Raw genomic sequence first — 12,461 nt, forward strand, 5'->3', positions numbered from 1 at the left:
TTCGAATAAATTCATGTTAAAATTTAATAACACAAATAATTCTTTGTCAATTCAGTCTGTTGAAGATTTTATCTGTGTATTTATATGTGATGGAATAACCCAGATTTTTAAGAAACAATGTCAATGTCATTACATTGTCATACATATATTAATGTACAAATTACCTAGAACACCTATTCTGCTCTTTACTTACTAAAATATATAATAATAGATTTAATATATACAAGTAAGTAATTATAATTATTCTGTATTAACTGTAATCAGTATTTTGGTGCAGCAATATCATCCTTAAAATGTTAATTTTGTAATTGTAGAATTGATTTGTTAATCACTGTTTAATATAGACAGAACTAAAGACTAATCCAAACCAACTAAGATCTGCACAGCATTCATTATTATTCTGTTCCTCAAGCCACACTCAAGGTGTCCTCATAAAACATGTCTTGTATGAAACTCTTTTTTTACCCGGCTATTTAAAGCAGCCTGATCACTTCAAGCAGAGATTAATTGTTGATATTAATTCTTAATAATTCTCCGCAAGTCTTTATCTCTTGGATGGATATTTAAGGAACAGACACATAAAAAAGGCTAATTTATCATTCCAAAAAATGAGTGTGAATGAAATATGCATGAACCCCTTAGACTTCCTGTATTTTTAGGTTTTGAACATGACGTACGAGCAGAAAATCAGATGAATGGAGGAACATTTTCTATTCTGAATCCTCTGTTTATTCCACAACCTGCTTATTATTGAGAGTTGGCCACTTGGTTTATGGGTAATAAGGAGAAACGTCATTCTGTGTGTCCCTAGGGGATGATGTTGTTTAAGGGGCTGGATGATTTTAGGGGCTTTTCTCCCACCCTCTTCCTCTCTGTGAGGTGTACATTAACACTGATGAGGCCTACATTACTTACAGTGATTGAATCAGAGTGCCAGTATTTGTAGCCCTTCATTTAGATGCACAGTGCTCCGGTCATTTCTGCTATACACTGCCTTTACTGCTTCAGAAGAAAGAAAAAGAATTAAATTATTATAATTAAAATATTGTATTACAGTAATATCATGAGAAAAATAATTTAAATATAATGGGATGTAAGCAGCAGTGTTCAGCAAGGGACTGGGAGTTTACATAAATGAGGTTGTTATCTTTTTATAAATACATATAATATTTTTGTATTTTGTAATACTTTTTGTATATTTTTTGGAATTTAAAAAAATGTAGATAGAATATTTTAAAGTAAGAAAAAACAAATAATAAAAAAGAAACAGATACGAAATCAGAATTCAACTATAAACCTAATTCTTAACTTTGTTTGTGTTAATGCTTGTCCACAAAAATGACGTCACTTCCTGGAGGATGTTACCACTGAGAAAGTGGCTAATGTTAAAATGACTTGCAGAAAAATAAATTATAATAGTTTTTTATTAATAATATATATTTTAATATTTGTATATATTTTATATATTTTATAGTTATTTTGATTATGATATATGTATTTCCAATAAAAATAAAAATAAATTATTGAACAAATGTATATTAAATACTTTTTTCAACTATGTTTAAAGCTTTTTTAGATATCGTTCTTATACTGAAATCAAATAAAACAAAACAAAATTAAAATAAACTATAAATAAATTATAAATGAAATTATAATTAATGTATTAAAAATTATAATATTTATTAACTGTATTTATAATAATAATATATTATTTAATATTTTATTCAGTCAATAAAAAAACTCAATAAATTCTTTTAATCATATTTTTAAAAATTATTATTAATTTTATCTAGAATTATTTATTTATTCTGTATGAAAATAAATTATATTAAATTGATAATAAAATAAACAGTTATGAATTTTATTTATTATATTATATATTTTAGATTAGGCGAGGCAGTGGCTGGATAAGTTGGCGGTTCATTCCGCTGTGTCGACCCCGGATTAATAAAGGGACTAAGCCGACAAGAAAATGAATGAATGAATGAATATTTTAGAATTAAATAAATCAACAATATCAACAAAAAAAAATTTGTTTGTCAAGACCAAAGCTTATATTACCATAAAGCAAAATGTTACTATTTTACATGAAAATGGTTTTAATCCTTTTTTATTTATATATATATATATATATATATATATATATATATATATATATATATATATATATATATATATATATATATATATATATATTAACAGAGAGAAGATTTTTTTCAACACATTTCTAAACATAATAGTTTTAATAAAACATTTCTAATAACCGATTTATTTTATCTTTGCCATTAAATAATATTTAAATACAGTAAATAATATTTGACTAGATATTTTTAAGACACTTCTACTGTATACAGCTTAAAGTGACATTTAAAGGCTTAACTCGGTTAATTAGGTTAACTAGGCAGGTTAGGGTAATTAGGCAAGTTATTGTATAACGATGGTTTGTTCTGTCGACTATCGAAAAAACATTTGCTGAAAGGGGCTAATAATATTGTCCTTAAAATGTTTTTTCTTTTTATTAAAAACTGATTTTATTCTAGCCAAAATAAAGCAAATAAAACTTTCTCCAGAAGAAAAAATATTATTAGACATACTGTGAAAATTTCCTGAATCTGTTAAACATCATTTAAAGAATGTTTAAAAAAATAAAAAAAACAAATCAAAGGGGGGCTAATAATTCTGACTTCAACGGTATGTATACGTATATACATTTGCATATTTTTAAAGGGAAGACCTTTTTTCTTTGTCATTTTGTTGCCGGATAGTGGAGCAAAATGACCCAGCAATTGTAAACCACTCTAATAAAGCAGAGAGAGAGAAAAAAAAATCAATCATGACTTCGCAAATAAGAGCAGTGAAACGAAACATAAAGAGGGAGATCCAGATTGATCTTAAGCACGCCTGTACAAATGAAGCTGGGGAGTGACTCTCTCCTGCTGCTCTCAGCACACCGGAAAGACACGATTGATTTTTCCCTCCCGGCCCACCACTATAATGCAGCTGCTGCTTATGACACTGAACACACCTCTCAAAAACAGCTGCCCGATTCCTCTGCTTTGCTGTGGTTTGTGGTTGTCTCTGGTCAACACAAGGGGAATTTCAATTCAAGAATAAACCCAAAAAATGCCCTTTACATAACTGTCATGAGGCATGCATGATACATCTTGTTTTCAGCTGTGGTGAGCAAATCACTTACAATTGACTGTAATTTCTTCATTATTGCCCTAATGGTAAAAAAAAACAAAAAAAAAACAGCTGTTTTCATATAGCCACTCATTTTCTTAAGCCCAACATTTTGTGTGCAAAACACAGCTCTGTTCAATGGTATTATTTACTCTGACAGATGACTGAGAGAGTTTGGCCAACATATTTTTTTATGAATAACCTCACATGAACATTCCTAGTCACCTGGGTGTATTAAAAATTTAAAATACCAAACGGGAGTATTTTATAAATAAATAAATAAATAAATAAATAAATAAATAAATAAATATATATATATATATATATATATATATATATATATATATATATATATATATATATATATATATATATATATATATATATGTTTGTTTCAAAACTATTTCTAAATTCAGTTATAATTTTCAGCAAACGAATAAATGAACAATAATAACGAAGTGTGGTCAAAAAACAGAGTTATATCCAAATACACATGCTGTGCCCCATATGGTCTAAAACCAGACAGATGGACAAATCTAAGCTTGTTTTTAATAAAACAAATATAAATATGGATATTATAAATAATACTACTAATAATAATACATTTATACAAAAGGAAATTGTTATAAATACTGAAAAAAAAACAGAGATGAAAAAGGCATGAAGGCTGTGTTTTTTTTAATTTATGTAGGCTAGATAATATGTTTAGTAAAATTGTATCCTTTATATTTATATCCTATATATATTCTTATTATATCCTATTTATATATGTACCCTTAATATGTATATATTTTTTTAAATGTAATGATATTTGCGTATTGCTCTACATCTTGTGTGTATTAAGCACTGTGTAAACGAGGCGCACAACTAACGCGCTCTGCGCTGGACAATAGACTGGCTTTGTTCTGGTTTTTTGAAAAATCTATTATAGTTTCTCAAAATAGCAACGTGCCAGCAATACACCTTAACACGCCTCCCTTCTTAGACCAGAATGCCTATGGGCGCACATATGAGCGCAAATGCATTTACTATTTAAACAGCGTAGCGCCAAACGTCAAGACGACTCTTGCGTCGAGCAGAAACTAGCAAACAACAATTGCGTCGCGCCTTGCGCCACATTGCGCCGGGTGTATGATAGGACCCAGTAACACTAATACTTTCACTTAAGGAAACGTGTCATAATGTGGCACTAACTGGTTATTCACATAAACTCTCATTTGTATTAAATGAGTAATAAATAGAAAACCCTGAAAATAAAAGAGCATGGATTCAAGATACAAAAATGGCTATTCCAGTAGAGGACTTGAATATAATTTGTTTGAACGCACACACAAAAACATTAAACTCCCAATTGAGATTGCTACAATAAAATTGGGTAATGAGAACATATATTACTCCTGAAAGATTAAATAAATACAACCCTAATATTCCTGATCTTTGTTTTAAATGCAAAAGAATACAAAGTGCATTTTTTCATTGTGTGTGGGAGTATGAGGAGGAAAAGTTTTGGGTGGTGATGACTCAATATATTTCACAATTTATTTTCCATTCCAATTTCTTTATGTCCTGGATCATGTATATTGAAAATGTATGAAGACAGTTGTGTTTTTCCTAATAAAAATATAAAGTTGATTGATTTATGTTTAATACAAGCAAGGCATTATATTGCTTTATGTTAGAAAAATGTTAATCCCCCCTCCATTGGACTTTGATTGAGAAACCTAACATGTTTAATATAAAAAAAAAATGTGTGATATCTGGGAGGTGTTTTCGAACTGATATTGAAGAAGCTTTGGAAGTCTGAAGTTGTGAAATGTGAATTGGTGCTTGATTAGAATTCTTTTTTTTTTTTTTTGAATTATTCATTCATTTTCTTTTTGACTTAGTCCCTTTATTAATCGGGGGTTGCCACAGCGGAAAGAACCACCAACTTATCCGGCACGTTTTACGCAGCGGATGGCCTTACAGCTGCAACCCATCTCTGAGAAATATTTTTTTATTAATTAATCTATTTTATTATTATTATTTTATTTATTGTTTTTTTTTAATAAGGATTATTATTTAATTTAGATTTTTTTCCTAAGCCTGTCTGGGGAAAGTTTTGGTTATTGGGGTTTGAATTATTGTTAAACCGTGAAAAAAACTCAATAATGAATGAACATGCATAAATAAACGTGCATGAAAATGCATGTGTAACAATAAATTGGAATTGTGTTGCTCTAAAAGTGACAGCACACTTAATCCCTGCTGCCACACATGATTGTCATTTATTTTAGTCATCTTTAAATAAATCAATTAAAAAGTGATGGTCATATGGCCACTCATAATAGTTTTAAATAATCTTGATTACAATTATTGACCAAAACATCATGATTACGATTTTATTTTTGACTGTCGAGCAGCACTTACATATATTTAACTAAGATATTTGTTTTTGATAAAACAATGCTGTTTATGCTAATGATAAACATAAAATAAAGACATTTTCAAAGTTTTGTTTGCGCATATTTACCAAAGATGCTAATATTAGTGGAGGGTGGCACGGTGTTTCATTGGTTAGCACTGTCACCTCACAGCAAGAATGTTGCTGGTTCGAGTCCCACCTGGACCAGATGGCATTTCTGTGTGGAGTTTGCATGTTCTCCATGTTGGCGTCAGTTTCCTCCAGGTGTTACGATAAATTGGTAAATTGGATTAACTAAATTGGCCATAGTGTTTAAATGTGAGCATGAATGGTTGTTTCCCCGGACTGGGTTGTGGCTGGAAGGGCATCCGTTGCGTAAAACATATGTTGGATAAGTTGGTGGTTCATTCCACTGTGGCGACCTCTGATAAATAAGGGTCAAAGCCAAAGGAAAATGAACGACTGATGAATATTAATGGACGGCACTATGCATGTCCAAACTCACAGAGGCTGATACACTTAGTTTGGATGAACTGTATGTGAACATACTGTAACTGTGTGACGAAGTCTTAACATGTTTGTGTGTGTTTACTGTTTCAGCGAGGTCTAAGAGCATGGTCATGGGGGAACTGTCCCGTGGGTCCAGCAGGCCATCGTCCCCCAGCCTTCAAGAGCAGGTAGTGAAGGCCGGCTGGCTGAAGAAACAGCGCAGCATCATGAAGAACTGGCAACTGCGCTGGTTTGTGCTCCGAACTGACCACCTCTACTTCTACAAGGATGAGGAGGAAACCAAACCACAGGTACAGCGGAAAGAGGACAGAGCAACCTGGAAATAAAAATAAAGACAGGCAGATGATTTATTACTAATATATTTTTGCTCTTCAGTGTTTGAACTCTCAGTAATGATTAAATCACACTGAACTGAGCTAAACTGAACTGAACTGAAGAACTGAACTTAAACACTAAAACCTGAACCACACTGTTCCAGTTACTATGACCATTTATGTGAAGCTGCTTTGACACAATCTACATTGTAAAAGCGCTATACAAATAAAGCTGAATTGAATTGAATTGCATTTTTCCTGAAATATAAGGTTGTCTTTTTTTAAAGCATTAATCAAAAAAAAAAGAAAAAAAAGAAAAACAAACTGATCCCATTGTGTCTAAACAAGGTGACGGTTATTGTTGAAAAAATAAAATAAAATAAGACCATGACCTTTTATTTAATATCCGATCAATAACTGTAACTCTAAAAAAATCAATATGTTATTCCTCTTACTGAATTAAGCATTGATTTTGAGATATCTAATGACTTTACTCTTTTCAAGTTTAACCCACAAAACACACACACCATCTACAAATTAATAGGCTCAACCTGAATCATGTGGGAGGACAACACAGTATTTTCTCAGGTCGTTATGATTATTATACAGTGCTCATAAAAGTCACTCCTAAAATTTATGAATTTGATTGCATTCAAATGTAGTTAAATGGAGTGCTTACATAATTATTTAATATATATATATATATATATATATATATATATATATATATATATATATATATATATATACACACACACAAAAATGAAGCATCACATGTTGAGCAATCCATGAATGAAGAAAGGTTTTTTAGCCATGCTGTTTCAAATGTTGATCAAATTTATGTGCACGAGGTTACCATAGAAACATAAGTTGTTTGCCCTTTAATGGTGTTGCAATCCAAGTTTATCCATTGGCTGAAACATCCTTTCAATGGAAACTTTTTATTCATTTTGTTTTAAAAAATGACAATAAAGAAAGGAACTGAAATTGTATTTTCAATAGGAAACTGATTTCTAGTGAAATATTATTGAAGGAGACAGCTGGAAAGCTACGTATTTTTTGTCAAAGAGCCACATATGGCTCGCTAGCCATAGGTTCCCTACCACTGCATGAAACTTATTTGAATTACTGTACATCAATTTTAAAAACATATTTTTAAAAATACTCCAGACATTGCAAAAATTGCACAAAATATTACTTAAAAGGATAAAAATTTAAAAGGATAAAAACTGCTAAATACATTTGAACAAATTGCCCAAATACCCCATTGTGTAAAATAAATAATATACTCTCATCTTCCTCTTCCTCTCATCTTCCTCTTTCCTCAAACTATTTTCAATTTTTCTGTTTATGTATAATTTTCTTTTATGCTCAAATATTTAATAAATTGGTTAATTTATTTTTGATTTACTTTTGAGTCTTATGCATGTTGCTGCATTTTATTTAATTCTGCAAGTTATATTTAATGGAGCAAGGACACAGTATTTCCAATTATATTTTTCTACTGGAGAAAGTTTTATTAGTTTCATACTTGCCTAGTCAACTTAATTAACTTAGTTAAACCGTGTAACTTTAAGATGAATACTACTATCTTAAAAAAATATATCTAGTAAAATATTCTGTACTGTCATCATGGCAAAGATAAAAGAAATCAGTTATTAAAAATTAGTTATTAAAACTAATATGTTACGAAATGTTACTTCTCTCCATTAAACAGAACTTGGGGAAAAATATAAAATAATTCAAATTTAACAGGAGGATTAATAATTCTGACTTCAACTGTAGTATGTTAGTGCTTTATCCTCCCCTGCCAGCTCAGCTACAGTACAGTATATCCTCCGCCGTCTCCATTACACGAGGATGACATCAGCATGCTGTTAGCCTGACAAACTAATCTGGAAACACATTGCCCTCCTGCTTGGCTGTAGTGTAAGTCAAAGCATTTAGCGGATCCCGAGCGGCTGACCTGTGGCCCCTAATGCAGCATGTCTTTCCTCATCGAATAGCACCCGCTCTGGCTCATCTATCCTTCAATTGTGGAGCCCGTAAACTGCCTGTAATTCTCCACCCCCACCCATCTCCATCCCTAGCTAAATTCAATCTCCACCGCAGAAATGTGCCCAGCTTGCATTTGAGTGGGTAACCCTATAAGCGTTTCCCCTTCTCAATGCATATCCTCTGAAATGTCATTTAAACCGGGATTTTAGTTGAGCGCTGCTGTGTTGATGCTGGGCCAGCGAAGGATGGAGGATGAGCTAAAGGAGGCTGGTGCATAATTTATGATATGACTGTGGTTGGGTCTAATTATGCATGACTCAGCATTGCTGATTACAGCGTAAAATTGGGCCAGGCAAACAACAGAGACTATAATCCCACACCGCCTTATCTGTCCTGAAGGTGAGCCTTGCGGGCCATTATTAGCACTGCGAATCAATTATCAAATTAAATAGCCTAATGAAACACTAATCTCTATTTATCCCCGAAGAGAAATTGTTTATTCAGCTAATGATTTCGTGGTGTAAAAGGTTAGGAGGTTCTAAAGCAGCAAGAATATAGCATGGCCTTCACTAATATGGGCACCCTTGGTAAATATGAGTATAATAAGCAATGGAAATGTCTTTATTGTTTTACTTTCTTTTTTTTTATTACACTGCTTTCCTGAATACTTCTAATTGTACAATAATGACATTCCAAAGATAAAGTTATTCTAAGATAACAACTTCTAAAAACGAATAAAACTCATCCGATTACTTTAAAACATCTTGACCATAAGTGGATAAATTCATATCACATTTATACTGTTATCTTTCCCGCCACAGTTTTTGACTTGTTTGGCGTCATCTTGTCACTGAAAAATAAGTAAATTGGTGTAGGAATAATTCTGCCTTTTTTTTCCTGTCAGTTTTATGTGTAATTGAAAAGGTAATAAATTATTATGCTCAAATCAATTTTTGTGTCTAATTGTTTAGTTTTGTGGCAAGGAGCGGTTTAACAAAGTGGTATGATGTATATCTAGCTGGTTGTTTTCGTACGATAATAAACTTTGGTCTAGGACAACAGCTGCTTATAAGCCTGTCGCATGTTATTCTACGAGAACAACCACCTACATGTACAGTTGAGGGAAAATTATTAGCGCTCCTGTGAAATATATTGTTTTTTTAAATAATTCTCAAGTGATATTTAATGGAGCAAGAAAAATGTCACAGTTTTTCTGATAATATTTTTTTCTTATTTGTTCTTTTTAAGCTGGATTAAAAGCATTTTTTAAAACAATTTTAAGGTCATTATTAGCCCTCTTAACCACTATTATACAATGACTTGCCTAATGAACCTAATTAATTTAGTTAAGCCTTTGAATTGCACTTTAAGCTGAATAGAGTTTCTGCAGGTTTCATTAAATTTAAGACTTAAGACATTTTTAAAACCCTTATGAATAAAATTTTAGACTCATAAAGCGCTAAAGGCTATGAAATTTTTCAAATGACCCAGATGGAAAAGATTTTTAATTGACCTATTATCCTTTAATACTAATAATACATTAATAATAAACAACTAAATTATTTTAGATTTTATTTCTTAGCTAAGTATTTTAAATATTATGTAAAACAAGCAAGCTCTACTTATATCCATACACTTTTTTTCCCACATAAACTTCTTTAAAATAAAAAATTAACAAATGTTTTAAAAGTTTTAAAAACTGTAATAAAATAAATCTATGGACAACAATCTGTCCAGGTTGGTGTCCTCAGCAGTAAATATAAGGAAAACTTTTAAGCAAATGTTATTGTAGGGAAAATAATTAAACCATTATGATAAATAGAGTTTAAAATGACCTTTTTAAATAAAAAGTTTAAAGTTTTATTGAGCTGGTTTGTTGGTGATTGTATGGGTTTTGGCCAGATTGGGTAGCAATACATGAACACTGGAAAATTAAGACCTGTTTAAAAAAGATTAAGACCTACAACACAGTATTTCAGTACATTTAAGACTTTTTAAGGCCTAAAATTTGGATTTTGAGATTTAAGACATTTTAAGACTTTTTAAGACCCCACAGAAACCTTGTAGCATCTTGAAAAATATCTAGTAAAATATTTCGTAATGTCATCATGGCAAAGAAATTAATAATAAAGAAAAGAAAAAGGAAAATAAATTGGTTGTTAGAAATTAAATGGGTTGTTAGAAATTATTTTAGTAAAACTATTTTGTTTAGAAATGTGTGGAAAAAGTCTCTTAAACAGAAATTGTGGACAAAAATAAAAGAATTAAAATTTAATAGGAGGGCTAATAATTCTGACTTCAACTTTAGATTATCCCTTACCTGAGCTTTTGCACAAAATATTAACAAAAAACTAAATTAGTGGAGGCTATGCTATATTCACGCTCCTTTAGAACTTTTGTTTTATGTTGAGAGTAAGGATTTTTTTGTTTGTGGTGATGTAATGACACTGGACTGTAGTTTTGGAGATTTTCTGACCTCAAAATCCAACTTACTTCTGCATTTCTCCAGCTGTGATTTATGGAGAATTTTTGCCCATAACAATTTTGGCTGTAACATTCATAAAACTTACAATTCACTGGAATTTCTTAAATTTTTCTGATGATGATATTTGGAGATCTTTTGGCCATAACATTCATAACACTTACTGTACAATTGCCTGGAATTTTTCTTATTGCCCTGATGGTAGAAATAATGGGCAATGTTTGGTATTTCTTAGCACTTACAATTGACTAAAACACAAACAATGGAATTTCTTTATTGTTCTGATGGTGAATTTTACAAATTATTTGGCCATAACATTCATAACACTTACTGTACAAAAACTGACTGGAACTTCTTTTATTGCCCTGATAAACATAGGCATTTTGTTTGGTATTTTTTAACTTACACTTACACTTGACTGAAACATTTACAATAAAATTTCTTTAATTGTCCTGATGGTTATGTTGGGAGATTTTTTGCTTTAACATTCATAATACTTACTGTACAATTGACTGGAATTTCTTCTATTGCCCTGAGAGTGGAAGTAGGCTTTTTTTTTTGTATTTCTGCTGTGTTCTTATAGCTACCTCCTATATTGTGAAGCTCAGCAATCTTTTTGAAGATGTTCTTTGGTCATATCTATTGTGTTGAATTACTGTGTGAGCTTGGCTTGTATTTATAAGATGTTGCCAGGTGTACTAAAAGTTGGAGTGCCAACAATTGTGCCCTGTATATTTAACAAATATATTTGTTATTTGATAAAACGGTGTTTGCAATTGTTTATTCTCAATGAGATCATTTTGTTTTGTTAACATTGTGAGCAAAATATCAAAAGGTTAAACAACAAAGCGATTTTTCTCAACCTTCTTTGCTCATATTTATCAAAAGTTGCATAAGTGAAAGGCACAGTAGGAGACAAAATGTGCCCTTCGGAGCTCTTTTCACAGTTTAAAGTCTTTCTTTTTTTCCTCCTCCAGGGATGTATCCCGTTGCAGGGTAGTCAAGTCAACGAGCTGACAGCCAATCCTGATGAACCCGGGCGGCATCTTTTTGAAATAGTTCCAGGTAGGAGATACAGTAATTAAATCTACCTAAATCTTCTGTGGTCTGATTTAATAAGTCTTTTAAAGCTTTTGTGGCATCGGGATATCATATGTGAATGTTGTATTTCATACTGTTTGTCACTCAAGGGGGTATATATAGGCAAAGCAAGGAAACAAACAAGGCTCTGTGCTTGCAGGCTGTGAAGAGGAGCTTTGCATATGGTTACTGATGAAATACAGCTTCCTCATTACAGGAGTTAATCACTAGAGGGCATGAGGCGTCCTCTGAGGAGACACGAAGGACGTTTGGGAAGACTTAAATCTATTCATGTGCAAAATGCTGACCACTGTGAGGTCCAAAAGTCTAGGATCATATTGAAACATTTTCATTGTAAAATACAATAATATAGGATAAAATAAGACTAATAATAATAATAAAAAAACTATTAAATATTTAAAGAAAAACAAAAAAAATACATCGTTTAATTAATATTAAATATTTTAACATTATTTCAAGGTCATACATG

General features: G+C 31.3%; 1 protein-coding gene and 1 long non-coding RNA gene across 8 annotated transcripts in view; one reads left to right on the forward strand and one right to left on the reverse strand.

The window, feature by feature from the left end:
- Nucleotides 1-12,461, reverse strand: part of LOC137487413 (uncharacterized) — a 31,645-nt gene that overhangs the window by 10,760 nt on the left and 8,424 nt on the right. For 2 of the 6 annotated variants that reach the window (XR_012388800.1, XR_012388798.1), the window contains exons 3-4: nt 6,180-6,413; nt 916-999 (exon numbers count right to left, since the gene is read on the reverse strand). This is a non-coding gene — a long non-coding RNA (uncharacterized lncRNA). Of the gene's footprint in view, nt 1-915; nt 1,003-3,025; nt 3,079-6,179; nt 6,414-12,461 lie in introns of all 6 variants that reach the window. The other 4 variants (XR_011005978.2, XR_012388797.1, XR_012388796.1 and 1 more) reach the window with 3 other exon arrangements.
- arhgap22a (Rho GTPase activating protein 22a) overlaps nt 1-12,461 on the forward strand; it is a 47,991-nt gene that overhangs the window by 6,308 nt on the left and 29,222 nt on the right. For both annotated transcript variants that reach the window (XM_068213073.1, XM_685878.9), the window contains exons 2-3: nt 6,188-6,387; nt 11,869-11,956. In XM_068213073.1, coding sequence (XP_068069174.1) covers nt 6,188-6,387; nt 11,869-11,956 — 288 coding nt within the window. The remainder of the gene's footprint in view (nt 1-6,187; nt 6,388-11,868; nt 11,957-12,461) is intronic.

The sequence above is a fragment of the Danio rerio genome, chromosome 13, assembly GCF_049306965.1.
Source record: "Danio rerio strain Tuebingen ecotype United States chromosome 13, GRCz12tu, whole genome shotgun sequence".
Classification (NCBI taxonomy): domain Eukaryota; kingdom Metazoa; phylum Chordata; class Actinopteri; order Cypriniformes; family Danionidae; genus Danio; species Danio rerio.